The following is a 21,943-nucleotide window of genomic DNA, read 5'->3' as shown; positions in this document are numbered from 1 at the left end:
TTATGATCAAAAATAGAGGAGAGGAAGGGTAGACGTAGAAAAGAAAAGAGGACAGAACCCCGGAGCACCATAGTTACCCCAGCTTCAACTTCTAGCAGCCTTTTAAAACAAATAGTTATTGTTATTAAGTTTAGTTTAAACAAATTAACATTAAGTTAAATAATCTCTGAATACTAACTAGTCTGACAATAAGCCTGTCCAAAGAGGAATGTTTTCAGTCTAACTTTGAATGTGGAACCTGAGTCGGCCTCTCTTACATGAGCTGGGAGTTTATTCCATAAGACAGGGGCTTGGTGGCTAAACGCTCTACCTCCAACCGTACTTTTACTAATTCTAGGAACCACAAGCAGTCCTGCATTTTGCGAGCGAAGTGTTCTTATTGGATGGTAAGGGACTATGAGGTCCTTAATATAGGACAGGGCCAGTCCATGTGAGGCCTTATAGGTTAACAGGAGGATCTTGAACTTGATTCTAGAATCAACTGGGAACCAATGGAGCGAAGCTAACACATGAGTGATGTGATCTCTTCTGCTAGTTCCTGCTAACAATCTAGCTGCTGCGTTCTGAACAAGCTGGAGACTTCTTAAGGAACTCTTAGGACACGCTGCTAACAAGGAGTTACAGTAATCCAGCCTCGACGTAACAAATGCATGGATGAGTTTTTCAGCATCACTCTTAGAAAGTATATTTCTGATCTTAGCAATATTCCACAGGTGAAAAAAGGCAGTTCTACACGCCTGAGATATGTGAGCCTTAAATGATAAATCCTGGTCAAATAAAACCCCAAGGTTTCTAACTGTGGAATTAGGGGCTATGCTTATGCCATCTAGGGGCGACAGTGGCTCAGGTGGTTGAGCGGGTCGTCCAATGATCGAAGGGTTGGCGGTTCGATCCCCACTCCCACCAGCCAAAATGTCGTTGTGTCCTTGGGCAAGACACTTCACCCTCCTTGCCTCCAGTGTGGCTCACACTGGTGTTTGAATGCGCATGAATGATCCCGGTGATGGTCAGAGGGGCCGTAGGCGCGAACTGGCAGCCACGCCTCTGTCAGTCTGCCCCAGGGCAGCTGTGGCTACAACCATAGCTTACCATCACCAAGTATGAATGAGGAGTGAAGGAATAATGGACACAATGTAAGCGCTTTGGGTGTCTTGAAAAGCGCAGATAAATCCAATCCATTATTATTATTATTATTATTATCTGAGCAGACAGAGTATCTCTGAGGTTTTTAGGACCAAGTATAATGACCTCAGTTTTTTCTGGGTTCAAGAGGAGGTAATTAATTGTCATCCAGGTCTTGATGTCACTGATGCAGGCGTTCAGTTTCTCTATCTGGTCATTCTGGTCAGGCTTCATGGATAAATACAACTGCGTATCGTCGGCATAACAATGAAAATTAAATCTTTGTTTCCTGATTATGTTTCCTAGGGGTGGTGTCACGGGTCCGCCGTCAGCTGCCTCCCTCCTCCCTAATCCTCATTGGAACCAGCTGCACCTCATCACCTCATCACCAGCAGACCTTCTTAAGGAGATCCATCCCAGCATACTACGCCAGTCCGTTACACTCTCTCCGGTGCCTACGCCTGGTCTCTAGTTAAGTCTAGGTTTGCCAAGTTAAGTCACGTACTTACCTTACCTTGCCTTGTTCTACGCCTTCAGGTCCGCTCCTCCACGGGTGCCGCTGGTTCTTCCTCGTCACAGGCTGTCTACGCCGCTCTCGGCTCCACCATGGACTTTGTCACTGGTCTGCCCCCCTCACAAGGTAACACAGTAATACTCACCGCCATCGACCGTTTTTCTAAATCTGCTCAGTTTATTCCTCTTCCCAAGCTACCCACAGCCACAGAGATGGCCGATATCATGGTCCAGAACGTATTCCGCCACCACGGCATTCCCAGTGACATTGTTTCAGACCGTGGCCCTCAATTTGTGTCGCAGGTCTGGAGAGCATTTTGTTCTGCTCTAAGGGCCACGGTCAGTTTATCTTCTGGACATCACCCCCAGTCTAACGGACAGGCGGAGCGCGCCAACCAGGAACTCGAGGCTGCGCTGTCTGGCCGCTCAAAATCCGGCCAACTGGTCCTCGTTCCTGGTCTGGATAGAGTATGCCCACAACAATCATCCCTCATCAGCCACTGGTATGTCCCCTTTTGAGGTTTCCTTGGGCTGCTCTCCCCCTCTTTTCCCCTCTCAGGAGTTAGACCTGGCCGTGCCCTCCATTCAGCACCACCTCCAGAGGGTTCAGCGCGTCTGGCAGCAGGCCAGGGCCGCTCTCCTGCGCACTAGGGAGAGCAACTGCCGGATTGCTAACCGCCGCAGAGTGAAGGGTCCGACCTACCAGCCGGGACAGAAAGTATGGCTTTCCTCCCGTGATATACCTCTTCAAGCCACCTCCCGCAAACTGGCCCCCCGGTTCATCGGTCCCTACACGGTCGAGAAGATTATTAACCCCACCTGCGTGCGCCTTAAGCTTCCGGCAGCCCTCAAGGTACACCCTGCTTTCCATGTCTCTCAACTCAAGCCCTTTCAGGAAAGCCCGTTGTGCCCACCGTCCACTTCCCCACCACCCGCCCGGGTCATCGACCGTTCTCCTGCTTTTACGGCCAGTAGGGTGCTGGATGTTCGCCGCCGGGGCCGTGGGTATCAGTTCTTGGTGGACTGGGAGGGTTACGGTCCGGAGGAGCGCTCATGGATCTCCCGCTCCCTTATTCTGGACCGTACCCTCATCGATGACTTTTATCGGGCTCATCCGGATCGCCGCCCTGGACCGCCTGGAGGCGGTCGTTGAGGGGGGGGCACTATCACGGGTCCGCCGTCAGCTGCCTCCCTCCTCCCTAATCCTCATTGTAACCAGCTGCACCTAATCACCAACAGACCTTCTTAAGGAGATCCATCCCAGCATACTACGCCAGTCCGTTACACTCTCTCCAGTGCCTACGCCTGGTCTCTAGTTAAGTCTAGTTTTGCCAAGTTAAGTCACGTACTTACCTTGCCTTGTTCTACGCCTTCAGGTCCACTCCTCCACGGGTGCCGCTGGTTCTTCCTCGTCACAGGCTGTCTACGCCGCTCTCGGCTCCACCACTCGCTCCAAGCTGTGCTCGCCGTCCTCGGCGCTCCACCTCGTCACAGACTCTCTACGCCTTCCCTGACGTTCCTCCTCGTCCACGACTCGCATCCCCTCTCAGATTAAACCTTCTGACTCTGCCTCGTCTCCTGAGTTTCTTCCGGGTTCCAGCATCTGGGTCTCCATATTGTTCGACCATGACAGGTGGCATATAAAGGGTAAACAGGATCGGTCCCAAGACTGACCCCTGTGGGACTCCATAGTTAACTCGAGTGCACTGAGAGGACTGTCCATTTACATTAACGAACTGATACCTATCGGACAGATAAGATTTAAACCACTGGAGAGCAGATCCTCTGATCCCTATGTCCTGCTCTAATCTATGGAGTAAAATACTGTGGTCGATAGTGTCAAAGGCTGCACTGAGGTCTAACAGGACCAGAATAGAAAGTAGTCCCTTTTCTGAGGCCAATAACAAGTCATTAGAGACGCTAACTAGTGCAGTTTCCGTACTGTGGTGGGGTCTAAACCCCGACTGAAAGTCTTCAAAGTGGCTGTTGTCCTGTAGGTGGCAGTAAAGCTGCTTAACTACAACTCTTTCTAGGATTTTAGAAATAAAGGGCAGGTTTGATATCGGTCTATAGTTGGCCAAGATGCTAGTATCCAAACTGGGCTTTTTCAGAAGAGGTTTAACAACTGTATATTTAAAAGACTGTGGCACGTAACCCGTTTCCAGAGAGGTATTTATCATTGTTAATATGGTATCATTAATTAGGGGAAAAGTTTCTTTAAAAAGTCTAGTGGGAATTGGGTCTAACGGACACGTTGAGGATTTGGAGGACTTAATAATGTTGTTTCCGCTTGATCCACAATAGTGAAGCAGTCTAATGTTACAGAGGTTTCTATGGATGCCTCCATTTCTACCGCTTCAGCCTGTTCTGGGCTGATAGTAGGAATAAATTGATTTAACTTACGTCTAATATTTGAGATTTTACTATTGAATGGAAGCAACGGTTAGAGGCCAAAATCAAGGCGACTCGGAAGGATGTGAGTAAGCTGACAGAGGCTCAAAGAGGTACAATGAGAAAGCAAGTACCTAAGATATACAGCCAGATGCCCATACCTGAAGCACTGGAAACTGCCAAACAAAGGCTCCTAGCTTTGAGCAGCCGCCTAAAGAGGTACACAAGAGACAATGAAGCCAGACGAATAAACAGGCTCTTCGCAACTCAACCTGCAAAAGTGTACGCTCAGTGGCAGGGTCAAAACAGCCGAGCAGACCCACCAAGGCTAGAAACTGAACAGTACTGGAAAGGTATATGGGAGAAAGAGACAGCACATAAAAGCAATGCCCAGTGGCTGGTCTCTCTAAGAAACGAACAGAATGCAGTTACCATCACAGTGGCAGACATCCAAGAAAGAGTCTCAGGTATCAAGAACTGGACAGCACCGGGCCCTGACATGATACATGCCTACTGGCTAAAGAAGCTTACCGCACTCCACGAGCGCCTGGCAGCACAAATGAACCAGCTGCTAAGAGATGGGACTCAACCCGAATGGCTAACAGAAGGGCGAACGATCCTGATCCAGAAGGATCCTTCAAAGGGGGCAGTCCCATCCAACTACAGGCCAATAACCTGTCTCTCCACAACATGGAAGCTCATCTCAGGCATCATTGCAACCAAGATAAATGGGCACATGGATCAATTCATGAGTAACACACAGAAGGGCATTGGTAGAGACTCCAGAGGAGCCAAACACCAACTCCTGGTCGACAGAACAGTCGCTCAAGACTGCAAGTCACGACACACCAACCTGTGCACAGCCCGGATTGATTACAAGAAGGCCTATGACTCAATGCCACACACATGGATCACTGAATGCTTGGAGCTGTACAACATCAACAGGACTCTAAGAGCCTTCATAGGAAACTCAATGAAGCTGTGGAAAACCACCCTTGAAGCCAATGGGAAGCCACTTGCACAAGTGTCCATCAAATGTGGGATATACCAAGGTGATGCTCTGTCCCCACTGCTGTTCTGCATAGGTCTGAACCCCCTCAGCCAAATAATCAACAAGACTGGCTATGGATACCGACTCAGAAATGGGGCCAACATCAGTCACTTCCTCTACATGGATGACATCAAGCTATATGCTAAGAGCGAGCGTGACATTGACTCCCTGATCCACACCACCAGGATCTACAGTAATGACAATGGGATGTCATTCGGGCTCGAGAAATGCAGCCGGATGGTGACAAAGAGAGGCAAGGTAGTCCACAAAGAAGGGGTCTCACTCCCAGAAGGAACAATAGCAGACATCGAGGACAGTTACAAGTACCTTGGAATTCCGCAGGCAAATGGCAACAAGGAAAGCTGCAACAGCTAAATACCTCCAACGAGTAAGGCAAGTCCTGAGAAGCCAGCTCAATGGCAAAAATAAGACCCGGGCAATAAACAGCTACGCACTGCCAGTTATCAGATACCCTGCAGGAATAATAAAATGGCCAAAGGAAGAGATACAGACCACGGATGTTAAGACACGAAAGCTCCTCACCATGCATGGAGGGTTCCATCCCAAATCCAGCACCCTGAGACTGTATGCTAGCCGCAAGGAAGGAGGCCGAGGACTAGTGAGCGTAGAAGCCACAATCCAGGATGAAACATCCAAGATGCATGAGTACATCAAGCTCAAGGCCCCAAATGACAGTGTGCTCAGTGAATGTCTCAGGCAATGGAGAACAGAGGATACAGTGCTGGAGGACAGATCCTCATGGGAGGACAAACCCCTGCATGGGATGTACCACCGGACCATAACTGAAGTGGCTGATATCAAGAAGTCCTACCAATGGCTAGAAAGGGCTGGCCTACAGGACAGCACCGAAGCGCTCAACCTGGCAGCCCAGGAACAAGCCCTGAGCACCAGAGCAATAGAGGCTCAGATCTACCACACCAGACAAGACCCAAGGTGTAGGCTGTGCAAAAAGGCCCCTGAAACAATCCAGCACATAACTGCAGGGTGTAAGATGCTGGCAGGGAAAGCTTACATGGAGCGCCACAATCAAGTGGCTGGAATAATATACAGAAACATGTGTGCAGAATATGAACTGGAAACCCCAAGATCAAAATGGGAAACACCTCCGAAGGTGGTAGAGAATGAGAGGGCAAAGATCCTGTGGGACTTCCAGATCCAGACTGATAGGATGGTAATGGCGAACCAACCAGACATTGTAGTGGTGGATAAAGAACAGAGGAAAGCCGTTGTGGTGGATGTGGCAGTACCATGCGATGGGAACATCAGGAAGAAGGAACATGAGAAACTGGAGAAATACCAGGGACTCAGAGAAGAACTGGAGAAAGCCTGGAAAGTGAAGGTGACAGTGGTGCCTGTGGTAATTGGAGCACTCGGGGCAGTAACCCCCGAGCTGGAGGAGTGGCTACAACAGATACCTGGAAAGACCTCAGACCTCTCAGTCCAGAAAAGTGCAGCTAAGATACTGCCCAGGACCCTCAAGCTCCCAGGCCTCTGGTAGAGGACCCGAGCTTGGAGGAGAAAACCACCCGCGGAGGGTGAGAAGGGCGTTTTTTTCGTTTTTTTATATATATTTATATATATGTATATATTCCACATTCTCAGAATGTGGAATATTCTGTGGTGCCTGTGGTAATTGGAGCACTCGGGGCAGTAACCCCCAAGCTGGAGGAGTGGCTACAACAGATACCTGGAAAGACCTCAGACCTCTCAGTCCAGAAAAGTGCAGTGCTAGGAACAGCTAAGATACTGCCCAGGACCCTCAAGCTCCCAGGCCTCTGGTTGAGGACCCGAGTTTGGAGGAGAAAACCACCCGCGGAGGGTGAGAGGGGCATTTTTTTTTATAATTATTTATGACTAATAATTCTCTTTAGTTAAGCAATGCATGTTGCCATTAACATGACGGAGCGTCAAACAGAGGAGAGAAAGGAGGCTTTTTAGGAGGAAACGTGTGGGGGAGTCCAACGCGGCGTTGACTTTCAGCGTTTGGGTCGGCATTAACGGGAAAAGGTTTTTCCGCTGGAAACAGAGACGACAAACCAGACGATTACCGGAAAATCAGCGCAAACTCTTCCTCTATTCCAGCATTTTGGGTAAAAAATTAGAAATGTAGGAATCAGAAACAGAAATGAGGTCCAGCTGATGTTTTCTTCTACTGTGTCTGCAGAACTCAAGTGCTCATCGTAGTCCTTTCAATCTTTAGTCAGTGCAGATGTTTCTGCTTTCCACTCACGACATGGTCTTCATCTCCTTTTTCTCGGCGTCGGGTCGAGCCCGGTTCAGCACCTTCAGGAGTCGGATGTTTTGGCCCTCATACGGGTGTGGCTGTAGGCCTGGAGGAGAGCGACAGATCAGAGACTGGAGCCTCCACCTCACACAGGTGTCCCCGCCCCCCTGCTCACCTTGGAGCACTTGATGTGGTAGTGCAGGTAGTCCCTGAAGGTGTGGATGAGGTTGATGGTGTTGTCTCTGGCGTTGGCGTTGGTGTGGCGCGGGAACAGCACTGCGGCAGACAGCCAGTGTGAGTCAAAAGTTACCAGAGGTCAAGCGGGTCAAGCAGCGCCTGGAGCCCACCGAAGGTGATGTATCCGATGTTGTCCCCGACGGCGGCGTCCGTGTCCTCCAGCTCCAGAGGAGGCTCCCTGTGGCTGAAGAGCACCTGGGGGGCCGTGTGGCTGGCCCTGCGGCCCCTCCTTGAACTCCTGGAAACAGGAACATTCAGTCTGTCCTTTCTACGCGTCCTCCATCAGCATTTACATCAGCTTCTGGCAAATCCCGGCTCTACAGGTTCACCAATTTGCAGTTTTTCCCTGTAGAGCCGATTCACGGGGATCGGGTCAACAGCTGAAGATTTACAGTGTGTTGAGAAGTCCGTGTTACTTAGTGTTAACTGCTTACAGGGTAAACTACGGTGGCCCTGAAGTTCAAATCGCATTAAAAAAAAATCACAATGCAAAAACATTATTAAAATCAGAACAATTACAAAAGATAAAAAAAAACAGATGTTTGAAAAGCCAAAAGTAATTTTCAGAAAGGAAGTGTGAACCAAAAACATGAACGTTGTTCCTGCCGACCCAAACAAAGCTGCTCAGCTTCCCAGTGATTATGATGATGCTGATGATGATGATGATGATGATGAAAAAGATGATGACGCCGTTTTTAACCCAACTCCAAAAGACCTGTGTGGTTTCTAGGACATAGTTTCTGCAGAGCAGCATTAGAAATTCACCTCTGAGTTGTGGGCAGGACTGTTGATGCAGAGTAAGCCTGCCACTACTTCCCATCATCCCTTTGTTTCCACTCCCTCCCACTAGCTTACAGCCCCTCACAACACCTAGATGGCTTCCTGCGATCTGGCCCCGCCCCCACTGACCCGCATGAAGACCTTCCCGATGATGACATCGTCTTCGTCTTTGAACACGGTGCTGAACAACACCATCACCCGTTCTTTGGTGGCCTCTACATACCTGAAGCAGCGATGGAGAATTTGACACAACCAGTTCTTGAACCCCATGGCATTTTGGGACATTCAGATCATTTTCTGCTGACAGAAGAACGTCTTCACGGCGTGTGAACTCTAAACACATATTTCATAGACAGACGTCTATGGACTCGTCGTCCCTCTAGCCCACCACGGCCCTGCTCTCGCCCACTTTGCCTTCTTCTTGGAACTTGAAGTGCTTCTCCAACACCGAGGCGAAGCAGTTCCTCTTCAGCACCCCCGCCTGGTGGATCACGTCGTCTTTGTTGGCGGGCAGGGCCTCCAGGTCGCACAGTCGAGACACGTTGTAGCCTGAAAGCAGCGGCGGCGGGCGCCGTTAGTGCCGATGGTATGAAAGGGCGAGCAAAGACAGAGGGAGGCCACGGGACGAAGACCTTCATCATGGACTGTAGGAACTCACCGGCTTCTGTTGAGACCAGGAAGTTCCCAGATATCCTCTTCAGGAGCTGAAATCAGGGAGAAATGTGGGAACGACGCCCCATCATGTTATTGAGCTTTAATAATAATAAATAATACAGAGGAAGTAGAAAAAAATGGATCTGCAGCCGAACAGACCAAAACAAGAGAGGAAGATGATGGTTCACCTTCATCTCTGAATTCATGGCTGTCATTTACTGAATGCTTTTCACGATTATCCGTTTCTGTCCATGTTTGATGAACAAATAAAGTCATTTCAGTTCCTCTCCTCCGTTTCCATGACTACAGAGCTTTAACCCACGCCAGACTCAGAAATCTATGAGCGCGTTAAAGTGCGTTTCAGGATGAAAGCTAAACCAGTGGAACTCTGACCAATCAGAGACTTGGATTTGGTGGAGACCTGTTTTTTTAGCACACGCATGTCGGGTTGTTCGGGTCACGGGTCAAAAATCCATCCTCTACTTTGGCTAAACTGAAACCCAAAGCTACGTAAAAACAAACGTATTGGCAGAAAAGAGGAAACAGAAGAAGATTTCAAAATAAAAGCTGCATTTGACAGACGAAAACAGGAGTCTTCACTCCAAATCTGGATTTCCACATCAGTCCACGCTTCAGGTCATTACAGGTCAAATAGAAATACAGATTCATCTTCATACAATAGAAATATCATTACATAAACGTGGTTGAGTTTGATTATGTGGTGAAAGCAGGAGTGGAGCAGGTGTGTCTGTCACGAAGCCCAAATGCCTGAGAGTTTTCTGTTTTTACAGCAAACGTCATGTAGAAATTCAGGTGTTTCTGGAACAGAATGAAGCTCAGCTGTTGCATTCTGTCCATGTAGGGAAGAGGACAAAAAGTGCAGCTGAACACACCCAAGATGGCATTTTTTAAATATATTTCTAAATTGTTCTGATTTTTATATCTAGTTTTAGATCTTTTAGGAAAATTTGTATTTTTTTATTTTATTTATGCACATTTAATCTCTGTTATAAAACATGAAAACACATTGTTCTCAATGTTCTTTATTTCACAGTATTAGCTTATAATTAAAATAATAAAATTAATTAATTAATTGATTTCTGAAACATTGTTAAGTGTTGACTGTTGATGCAGAGTAAGTCTGCCACTACTTCCCATCATCCCTTTGTTTCCACTCTCTCCTTCTAGCTTACAGCCCCTCACACCCTCATCCTAACATTAGGGGTGCAACAGAAACAGCAGCAACATCAGATCTATCCATCCGTCCGGTTCTGATCCAGATTCCAGCTCAGAGCAGGAAAACAAAGACGTTCATGGATCTGTTGGTCTGCAGGTGGATGATCAGAACAGGGAGGAGCAGGAAGCTTGTAGCCCCCCTGGAATTTTTTACATCACTGTTACATCACCATGATTTGAATAAAGAAATACTCAGAAATGCAGTTTTCATCTTTCTTTTACTCATGTATGTCCTCCATTGTGGGAAAAAAACTAGAAGACTGTGTTTTAAAGCAGCAGATACTCATTGGAGTGTCTCTTTAAAGAAAAGTAAAACCAGTAAAAGGATCTTTGAAAAATCCTGTTGGCTAAAGAATTCAAACATAAATTTAAAGAATTGAGACCTGGCCTCTGCTGGAATCTGAGGGCGTCAAGAGAAAGTTTGTTCATTTGGTTTCATTATTTCCAAATGTGTGTGAGTGCCAATAACCCCGCCCATTTTCACTTTGCCCCAGAGGCTGTCAGTCATCCTCATGAACTGTCAACATCTTCAAACTTCTTTTCTGTCATACTTGAAGCCTTAGTCACATGTTCCTGTAAGAGAGAGTCGACCCAAATAGGTGATGGTTTTTTGGGGGGTTGTCTGGGTCCTTGGAGGGCCGTAGAGAGGAGTGGCTGCATTTTAACCCTTGTGCTATCTTAGATGACCCCGCCCTTACATTGACATGTTCTCCCTACCATGATAAAGGTGGAAAGATTTCATGTAATCCATGGACACCAGTGAAGATCACAAATCATTGAAGAAAAAAGGTTCAGGGCACTGTCTATTGGGTCTAGATGACCCAACTCCCAACGTTAAAGTGCCTAGGAGAGCACAACGGTTAAGGTGAGCACAGGTGTGTCTTTCCTTGATCCTCGTACGACCACCTTAAGGGACATCAAGTACATGGAACGTACTGTGCTTTGTGAAAGTATTCAGACCCCCTTGAACTTTTCAACCTTTGCCACATTTCAGGCTTTAAATATAAAGATATAAAACTGTCATTTCTTGTGAAGAATCATAAACGTGGTTGAGTTTGATTATGTGGTGAAAGCAGGAGTGGAGCAGGTGTGTCTGTCACGAGGCCCAAATGCCTGAGAGTTTTCTGTTTTTACAGCAAACGTCATGTAGAAATTCAGGTGTTTCTGGAACAGAATGAAGCTCAGCTGTTGCATTCTGTCCATGTAGGGAAGAGAACAAAAAGTGCAGCTGAACACACCCAAGATGGCATTTTTTAAATATATTTCTAAATTGTTCTGATTTTTATATCTAGTTTTAGATCTTTTAGGAAAATTTGTATTTTTTTATTTTATTTATGCACATTTAATCTCTGTTATAAAACATGAAAACACTTTGTTCTCAATTTTCCTTATTTCACAGTGTTAGCTTATAATTAAAATAATAAAATTAATTAATTAATTAATTGATTTCTGAAACATTGTTAATTCTGTTATTTTTCAATCAAAGTCAGGATTTTTCTAATGACAATAATCTGAATATATTTTAGATAACTGATCCACCTTTGCTATGTTGATTTCCACAATAGAGTTTTGTCTATTTTTTACATAATAATTAAGTAATTCTTCTTTGTTTTGTAATTTATTGATAATTATTGATTTTTTTTGTGATTCTAAGCTTGTGTTTAAAAAGAAGATTCTTTCTGCTGCAGCGGATCATCTTCTCTCTGAGGATCAGAGGGACAGAAAAAATTCACTTTCCTCGGTTTAACATGAAATTGTTCATGTTCAACCATTTCAACATTAATACATCCGTGCCAATCTCTCTACATTAACCCAAAGAATGTAAAAAATTAACTCAATTATTTATACATTTCTTTGGAGAAATAAGACCCATTACATCAGAAAATCTGATGTGTTAAGGTGTGAAGATGATTGATTTAGGATCAATGGTTGGAACTTTTAGATTAAAATGTTTAAAGACTTTATAGCTAATCCTGACTCATTCTGGTTTCATTTTGCCAAAAACATCTTTTCCACTGAAAATTTGAAATGTAGTCACTGCGCCCCCCTGTGGAACAACAGAGTAATGACCATAAACAGGAAGACAATGTTTCATCAGAATTGGTTTGACCTCAAAATCATTTCGGAAATGATGTTCTTAATTCAAATGGAGAAATTCTTCAATGAAGAGACTTCAGAAGTAAATTTGATATATAATGTTAAACTAAGAAATTTCAGAAAACCTGCAGAGAAATTCTGATTGCTTTAATACATTTAATAATAAATAGAATATTGTCTTCCAATGTTCACATTAAACTACCAAATTTAGTAATAGATGAAATAAAACTCACTGAAAAAATGTGATCATAAATATCTAAACAAATCCTTTAAAGGTCAATTCTACCATGACTTTAACAATAAAGTATAGTAAATATAAAATAACAGACACATCAGGTGCTCAACTATGGAGATTCATCAAATGGCCAATTGGTCCCCCAAATTAAAGAAATGCATAAAAAAGGAAAACAGATCATCTGAATTTACTGTGTTTTAAATTGAAGTCAGACTGTATTTATCCTCAATAAATGTATTCAGAACTCAAATCCTTTTATTGATGACATTGGTAAATCTGCTACACAATAGTTACTGATCTAAAGTCCAGATTGTTGATTGCCTTGTATTTTAATTTATGATGAAAGTTTTTAATATTTTTTATATATGTATACATTCTTGTTTTTTTTATCTTCGTTTTTGCATCATTGTGTTGTGTCTGCGAGAGTTTTGTACTGATTATACTGCAGCGGCAGGAGGCTCACGTGCGCTGACGTCATTTCAGCCTTAGAAACATAAATGTTCTTCCGCAAACCTGCATGATGAACAGCAGCTGCAATTACCGGTGACTGCCACGAGGGGGCGCCAAACAGCTGCATAATTAAATCTGCTGCCTGGAACAAACCTCACCATTTTACATTCAAGGAGCGACAAGAAGAGCATTTAAAATATATCAAAATACCTTCTGGACTGAGAGACTCTGGTGGTTGTGAAGTAATTTGGAGAAGTGTTTTTTTTTTTTATTCTTTTTTTATTTCATTTCTATCAATTTGTAGGTAGATGGAAGCCTTGGCATCATCAGACACCTTTTTCTGTTAATGTTGTTCAATGTTTACGTTGTTGTTTTAAGTTTGTGTGTTTAACATAACCGACATAAATGTCTCTCTCTCTCTCTAAAAAGGTTCCCGCCTTTCTGCCTCACATATTCTGAGAGGATTTTTCTGCAGCGTGCTGATCTGGAAACTATTTTATTTTGAAAAAACAGACATGCATCTTAATTATTTGTTTTAATGTGAAAGGCCTGACCAACATCCTTTATTACTTAAACTCTATTTAAGAAATGTCCATGTCCTTCATGTTGAACGTCTTTGTCATAAATTCTCTTGATTTCTGATTTCATGATAAACTTTTAAAGCTGATGTCTTTGTGTCTCAGCCTCCAGAAGGTTTCAGCACCACCATCCGGACAGCTCCCACTGCATGTTCTCCTTTAAACCCAGCCGGGCTCCAACCAAGAGTTTGGGAAGAAATCAGGAGAAACCGGAGAACGGAGGAGGAGATCTGAGGATCTCTGCAGAGAGAACGTGTGGAGAAAGGACAGATGTGCAGAGTCCTCTGACCGAGTCCTCATGAGAGACACGGTACATGTGTCAAGCAGGACAGACGTGTGATGAAAGGGGAGGAGGAGCAGAACTGAAGATCAAAGTTAGAAGATGCAGACAAACAGGTGAAAATGAACCACCTGGAAGAACATCCAACTGGAAGCATTTGCTCAACTCCAATGGCTGACAACCCCCCCCCCCCCCCCCCATAAAAGGTTGCTTTACAAACATTTTCTTTGAAGCTCTTTTCATTTTATTTACTTCTCCATTTACAGAGGAGAGAGAGAGAGAAAGAAAACACAGAATGAAACAATGTGAGGGATCAAGCGATCAAAGAGGACAACAGAAAGTTATCAAAAATAAAAGTATTAATTTTCACAAAAAATGTGAAAAGATGAACAAACTGGGCCCGTAAAAGAGGTCAACATAAACATAATTAACTCAGGCAATAACTTTAACTTAACCAACTGAACAGACCAAGTAACAGAAACAACCTTACCTAACCAAAAACGCAACAGGGGAACATTTATAGTGGCTGATCAGACCACTAGAGAAACATGGGGGGGGGAACTAACATGACTACACAGTCAACAAAGACTATAAAGACAAGACTAAACACAAAGCTTGGTCTCTTAGTGGAGGAGTAAAATCATCAAAAGTGGGACAAAATGAATAATGACCAACAGATGCAAAGCAAATAAACATTAAATAATTCCATTGGTTCCTCCCATTGTAGATGGCGCCTTCCTAATTGTCTGACTGGAGCATTTAAAGGCTGTGAAGACTTGAGCTCCTCCTTTGCCAGTCCTCACAGCACAGCTCCAGGACCTCAGCCACACCCATAGGGCCTAGTAGCACCCTCAGCACTGGCAACTCAAAAACAGGTGACATTAATTAAGCAAAACCAAAATGAGTAAACTAAACATATGTACATGTGCTAGAAATGATTGAAAATAGACAATAAATGTACATTTTAATTCAAAGAAATGTGTGAATTTATTTAAGCACAAAGAATCTGAAATAATAAAATTAAAAATAAAGTGTGCAATGCTGGGGGGAGGTTACCGCCATTTTGTTTGTGGGTGTGGCAGGGTATACTGCCATCACACAGAGCTTAGAAGAAATGGAAACCTCCTTTGTTCTGACTGTTTGCTCCAAATCCCAGATTCAGGAATTCCTCCAAGAAGTTCAGCTCAGAGATCATCAGCAGAGAAAAGCCTGAAGTTCTGATGGAAAATGACAACAGAACATGATCAATATTATTGATCCACATGGAATCCAGAAGAAACTCTGAGGTGAAGACATGAAGACACAAGCTTCAGAGACATGAGGAGAAGTCAGAGTGGATTCATTCTGGACTTTCTTCTCACATCTTCTCTTCAGAACATCTTTGTCTTTGATCCTTCAAATCTTCTGAAATCTGATCATCCATGGATTGTTTTTGTCCAGAGTTGCTGAAAGTTCTGCTGCCCTCTGCTGGTCAAAGTGTCCAAACAGCAGAGAGGAGATTCTCTGGGATTCATTGGAGTCCAGATTCTCCTGGATGTGAACAGTCTCTGCTTCTGGAACAGAAGAGTCCTTCTCAGAGCAGCATTGAGGATCTGTTCTGTCCGGCTGAGAGCGCTCCCTGCTGGTAGGAGACAGAAGCACATCAGCTGCTTTTCTTTGGCCGTTCAGAAACAGTCTGGAGACTCTAAAAAACCTCCACTTCCTGAAGCAAACGGATGCAGAGCATCATGTTTGATCCTCTTCCTTCAGAAACGGCTCCATTGTTCCATCGCTCAGCAGTTTGACTAAAGCAGCTGAGAGTCTTGATGCAAACAGACCTCAGCAGCTCATCCAGAACGCCATGACAGAAGCACAAGCAGCAGCACGTGCACGCTCCCAGAGAACAGCAGCTGATGTTTTTAAAATACAGATTTTACGCAGGCGCCTGAATTCAGTCAAAAGTTGAATAAATGATCATTTTCTTCAACTTAATGAAGCAAAAACTGAGGTCCTAATCTGTGCTCCTGACAGTTCCCCCACAGATAGTCCTGTGGTTCGGTCCACTTGCTTCCTCTATCAAACCGTCTGTTCGGAACCTTGGGGTAACCCTCGACCCGGTTCTATCCCTTGACTCCCATGTTGGGTCACTTGTACGTTCTTGTTTTTATCATCTTAAAAACATTGCAAAGCTGAGTCCAATTGTGTTGCGTTCTGAATTGGAGATGCTCATCCACGCTTTTATATCATCTTGTCTTGATTACTGCAACTCCAGCTTCACATGCTTGAGCAAAAAAATCTTGAGAACGGCTCCAGGTTTTCCAGAACGCTGCTGGAAGGCTTTAACTAAGTCATCTAAGTTTTCACACGTCACCCCGTTATTATTCCAGCTGCACTGACTCTGTCTGCTATACACAGCTCTCTCAATAACCAAACATCGATCTGCTTAAAAGACCTTTTGTACACTCCCAGCAGGTCCCTGAGGTCATGTGACCAGGGTCTGCTGGTCGTTAAGAGAACCTGGTTAAAGACTAAAGGTGACAGGAGCCTTTGCAACAGTGGCTCCATCCCTCTGGAACTCCCTTACTCTCAGCCTCAGATCCGCAGACTCAGGGTTTTCAAAAAAAGCAGCTAAAAACATATCTTTTTTAAATAGCTTTTTCTTAATTATTTTTTTTATTATTTTCTGTGTTTTACTATGTTGTGCTGTGTTTTATTGTGAAGGCATTTTGGTTCTTAACTGCAGTTTATCTGAGTTTTTACCTACAAATCCACATTGGTATTTATTGAATATTTTATTTTAGTGTAAACTTAAAGAATACCAATAAGGTACCAGAGTAAAAAGCAGCAGATTAAGAGGAGTTAATAGATGAAATCTTAACGATACCTATCTCTACTAGATGTTAGGTCTAATAATTCAAAACAACTCATTTCTATTAACAGGTACATCTAAAATAATTATTTTTGTGAAAATTTTCCTTGTCTAGTTTCATTACACATAGATTGAAATGTATTGATCCTTTACTTTTTTGCTTTTGATAATTGTGGCTTAGAGAAGATGAAAACCTAATAAAGCTGTCCAAGAAAGTCAGGATAAGACGAAACAAGACTTTATTGATCCCCGGAGGGAAATTCAGTTGTTACAGCAGACAAACAAGAAATATAGCAGTTAGAAAAACAAATAGTCAGTACAAACTAAAATAGTAATAAAAGGTGGAAGTATAAGTACACGTCATGAATAAATAAGTAAATACAGCAGCAGTTTCATTAGTCCTAAACTGTGTCATTCTATAGTCTAACTGCTGTTGGGACAAAGGACCTCCTGTAATGAATCATATATCACAACAACCAAAGTTTTATTTATTTTGCTTTTTTTTTTTTTTTTAAATTCATTTATTTTTTTTTCTTAACTTAAGTTTTAATTTTGATATAACACAAATGTACATGACACCAAACACAGTAAGTCTTACAAACTAAGAGAAGAAATGTAAAAAAAAAAAAGTGAGTAAGGACAATAAATAAATAAATAAATAAATATAGAAAAATAAAACATGACAGCCGCCATTCCAGAAATGTTCATGCAATGGCCAGTGAGTTTTTATATACAGTCCATCTGTCACATTTTTCTTTCAATTTTCCTTCTCTCAATCTTAAAACAAAAGTCATCTTTTCCATAATGTAGGTCTCCTCCAGTATTTCAGTCCAGTCAGTGAGGGTTGGTGGTTCTGGCTTAAGCCATCTTCTGGTTATGGCTTTTCTTGCTGCAACAAGCAATATTTTCACCAGGTACTGATCTTGAGCAATGACTGTTTCAGAGATTTTACCCAGATGTAATACTACCTAAGTGAAGGAGATAGTGCAGCGCAGAACATTTGTTAAAACACGATGAAGGGAATGCCAAAATGGTCTTATTTGCAATCAGCTCCAGAAGATATGAGAATGATTTGCATTTACTGTATCACACCGTCTCCAAAACGTCTGTGGATCTGCTAATTGTTTGCTTTTAATTGAAGGTGTAATAAAGAAGCGCATGAGATTTTTCCAGTTAAATTCCCTCCATTTCAGTGATGTGGTAGAAGACTGAGTTAATGCACATATTGAATACCATTCTTTCTCTGAAATAGTGATGGACATTTCTTTTTCCCACTTTTCTTTAACATATAAAGTTGTGTTTTTCTGACATGAAATAATGCTTTTGTAAAGTCTAGAAATGATTTTAGATGTTTTATTCTGGTATTCTGGATTTCTCCTATACAAGGTAGATCTAATTTGTCTAAAAAAGTTTTCATTGCTCCCCTGTCAGTGGCTCCCTCTTGTGTGTACAAATTGCTATAGTAACAGTAAAATGTGTTTTTTCTATTTTTTGTGTGTCCGAATGAATTTCTTGAGAGAGTGGGTCTTTGACATTTGAGATTACAGAATCCACTTTCTGCTTGCGTAACTTTCTTTTTGCATTGAAATCCCCACCACATATACAAATTCCTTCAGTCTCTTTAGTTATTATGTCAAATATTGATTTAGAAAAATTCATTTCTACACATTCAATACTCACTTGTGCTTCCCTAGAGCCCCTAGAGCCTGCGAGAGCAGGGGCGAAAGATGGCTCACTGACTGCCAACCCGGTAACTTAAATAGGAACGGAACAGACTGCGAGATTAACGATTAGCACACCTGAGGCTCCGATAGTTATAGCAAGCTCCAGATGTGCGTATGTGGTTGGACAAAAGTTACCACTACTCATGGCCTGCAGATACACCAGGGCAGGAAAAAGTGCCTAACGAAGGGACAACAGGGGCGTCGCATCGATAACTACTTTTTAAGAAGTAGGTTGAATCAGTCGACTGAAGTTCAGCAGCAGGACACACACCACAGTCTGCAGGACATCAACACTCCTGTCGCCAAGGAGGAAGAATTAGGCACATGAGAACAACCAGAAGCCAACATGTCGCACCCCTCAATTGAGAAGATGATCTTGGGGCGAAAGCCATTAGTCAAGTGGCCGAAGTCCTGCGACAAGACACTGTGGATGGAGGTCAACAACGATCTCTGCAATATCCTTGAAGGGGTCAGAGGCAACACCATGAAGAAATTGGAGAGAATGGGGAACCTCATCTTCACATACGGATTAGAACACTTCGGAGTGGTCGAGGGCAAACGATCTACTCCGACAATCCACACCAAATCCAGAAGGCAAAAAGAAATAGACCTGCTAATTAAGGAGAGGCGGCAGCTGAAGAAACAGTGGAGGAAGGCCACAGAGGAGGAAAAGGAGGGAATAAAGATTCTGCAGGAAGAGATCAAGGGTAGGCTGTCCACACTGAGAAGAGCAGAAAACCTCCTGAGGAAACGCAGAAGGAAGGAGCAAACGAGATCACGCTTCTATAAAGATCCCTTCAAATTTGTAAAGAGTCTATTTACGAAAAAAAGTGGAAGTCTCTCTGCATCAAAGGCTGTCCTGGAAGAACATCTAAAAAAACCTGTACGGATAACAGACACCATGAAGAGGTCTCACTCCCACCTGACACGCCACCACTGAGCACACCAGAATGCCAGCTTGACACGAGTCCACCTAGGTGGAGTGAAGTGGTCAAAATTGTGCGCCGGGCAAGGGCCGCATCCGCACCAGGCCCCAATGGAATTTAGGGCTGAAACGATTCCTCGAGTTACACGAGTTACTCGATTACAAAAATTCCTCGAGGCAAAAACTCTTCCTCGAAGCCTCGTTAAATTCCTATGACGCGCACTATACGCGCGGCGCAGGGATTTGATTGTGTCACACGGACCTTTTGAATTTAGTTGGCGCGATGGCGGAGAATAGGTCTAAAAATAAACGGCAGAAATTGTCTAAAGTGTGGGATCATTACACACTCAATAAAGACGAGAACAAGGTGCAGTGTCTCTACTGCAAAATAGAGCTGGCATACCACAACAGCACATCTTCCATGATTCAGCATCTGAACAGAAGACATCCACTCTATGCTGTTTCACCAAGCATCGCTGAAACAAGGTAAGTTAACGTAGTCTAAGCCTATTGATGTTTGCTGATTTTAATCCCATACTGCATTTTTAGCGATGTCATGATGCGGTTTGACTAGATTTGATGTTTAACTTTGATGACGTTTTAAAGTAGTAAACGTAACTATCACGTTCAATTGCAAGAGAGTAGCCTAAAAAAAGAACCCCTTCACACACACACAAACACACGCACGCACGGACACACATGTCAGACCAATTGCAGCAATGCATCACATATGCTTAAACTTTTATGTAGCCACGCAACAATAATTTCAGCATGCATTCACTGTATACACCGGGATGTGATGGAGGAACAAATATTGTATTGCAGTCTTTGCGAGACCTTGTTTGTATGTCATGTCTGCCAAACAGACAACAACAAAAAATGTAACTCCCCAGCCTGTTGGTTTTTGATAAAGACTCGGAGTACTCATTTTTCAGTTAAAACGCACGGAACAAAAAGTGCGTCAGCATTTACTGCTTGTTCAACAGCAAGGCACGTTACAGCTCTTCTTCAGCGTTAAACTACCAGAATAGATTATGCTTAGAGCTCCACCTAGTGGTTATATTATAACATATTAAAGGAGAAATTCACGTATGAGATGGCTTTATAACTCACTTGCATACTATAACTTATAGTTTATGTAATATGTATAACTTATAACAGCTTTAACTGAAATAGACACAAGTTTAATATAACTATTCAGTTAAGTGTATTTTCCAACACGGCCTGCTTCTCCAAATCGAATCGTACTTTTGTGGAGGACATTATAATCAGCCTAATGGTAAATGCTGCAGGTGTAGAAATCTACATAAAACAGATATTTACTTTGATATCCGGGTTAGAATACAGCATGAAAGCTGTTGTGCATATTCATAAATTAAATTGCTTTTCCTCTTTTTCTCCCTCTCAGCTCTTCACAACGGAGTATGGACAGCTTTGTTCGCCTGAATCGCCCAGCTCAGTCATGCACTGTTCAAGAGGCCGCCATTTTTACAGAGAGCATTTTGAACATGCTTGTGACCGATATGAGGCCACTGTCCATGGTGGAGGACAAGGGATTTAGAGACATGATCTCAACTTTCAATTCTAAATACAGTCTGCCATCAAGAACATATTTCACACAACTGATGGAGAAGAAACACAGAGACATTACAGATAAATTGAAAGCTGTCCTAAAGCAAACAGAGTGTGTTGCCCTGACAACTGACATTTGGACCAGTGTTGCAACAGAGGCCTACCTGGGGGTGACATGCCACTTCTTGGGGGAAGATTGGGAGATGAAGTCCCTCTCCCTAACCACAATGCCCCTAGAAGAGAGACACACTGCAGCCAACATTGCAGACTGGCTAGAGGAGACAACTGCCCAATTTGAGATTCCACGTGAAAAGGTAAAGGCAGTTGTCCATGACAATAGGGCCAATGTGGTGGCAGCAGCAAGAATTCTTACAGAGAGGCATGGGTGGGCTTCTGTGAGATGTGCAGGGCATACTTTAAATTTAGTTGTGCAGAGCACACTCAAAAACAATAAAACAATTGCTAGTTGTGTGGGTTCTGCTAGGTGCCTAGTGGAACACTTCAAAAAGAGTGAACTGGCCTGTACTAAGCTCAAAGAAAAACAACAGCAGATGGGAAAGCCACTACACATGTTGATACAGGATGTCAGTACCCGGTGGAACAGTACGTATCACATGTTATCAAGACTCCTGGAACAGCGATGGCCTGTGACTGCAGTTCTCTCCGATCCAGCAGTCAATCCGAGAGGTAAACACCACTACCTGGATCTAAAGCCAGAGCAGTGGCACATCAGTGAGGAGTTGACACAGATCCTTGGGCCATTTGAAGGAGCTACAGAATTTCTTAGTGGAGAAAAGTATGTCACCCTCTCTGCCCTTCCACAGCTGGTCCAAAACCTTAAAAAGTCCACACTGACTGCAGAACCTGAAACTGCACAAGTGAAGGTATTTCAGGCTTCTGCTGTAGAGCAGATTACAGAAAGGAGGGAAGGGCTGTATCAATTTCTACCTGAAGGACGAGCAGATGAGCAGAGCGGTTCAGAGGGAGGTCTTGGAGTATTTTGGT

The 21,943-nt window shown here is 43.6% G+C and overlaps 3 protein-coding genes and 1 pseudogene across 8 annotated transcripts in view; 1 reads left to right on the top strand and 3 right to left on the bottom strand.

The window, feature by feature from the left end:
- Positions 1 to 21,943, bottom strand: part of LOC105355262 (NACHT, LRR and PYD domains-containing protein 12) — a 517,064-nt gene that overhangs the window by 81,931 nt on the left and 413,190 nt on the right. The window lies entirely within an intron of this gene.
- Positions 1,456 to 3,204, top strand: LOC110016664. 2 transcript variants are annotated; one of them, XR_002291988.2, is made up of 2 exons: positions 1,456 to 1,762; positions 3,012 to 3,204. XR_002291988.2 is itself a non-coding variant. In XM_023962997.1 (2 exons), the coding sequence occupies exon 2, from the start codon at positions 2,141 to 2,143 to the stop codon at positions 2,786 to 2,788; it is 648 nt and encodes a 215-aa protein (XP_023818765.1). In that variant the 5' UTR covers positions 1,456 to 1,762; positions 1,939 to 2,140; the 3' UTR covers positions 2,789 to 3,204. The 2 variants fall into 2 exon arrangements, 1 of the variants encoding a protein (XP_023818765.1); XM_023962997.1 differs by having other exon boundaries at positions 1,939 to 3,204.
- LOC101159419 lies at positions 7,093 to 9,199 on the bottom strand (annotated as a pseudogene).
- LOC110016657 (zinc finger protein 502-like) overlaps positions 16,940 to 21,943 on the bottom strand; it is a 970,715-nt gene continuing 965,711 nt past the window's right edge. For all 5 annotated transcript variants that reach the window (XM_023962304.1, XM_023962297.1, XM_023962299.1 and 2 more), the window contains one exon: positions 16,940 to 21,943. This exon is cut by the window's right edge and continues 3,169 nt beyond it. The gene's annotated coding sequence lies outside the window, so the exon portion shown is untranslated.

The sequence above is a fragment of the Oryzias latipes genome, chromosome 2, assembly GCF_002234675.1.
Source record: "Oryzias latipes chromosome 2, ASM223467v1".
NCBI lineage: Eukaryota > Metazoa > Chordata > Actinopteri > Beloniformes > Adrianichthyidae > Oryzias > Oryzias latipes.
Note: the sequence above shows the minus strand (reverse complement) of the source record. Positions and strands in the feature narration are given on the sequence as shown.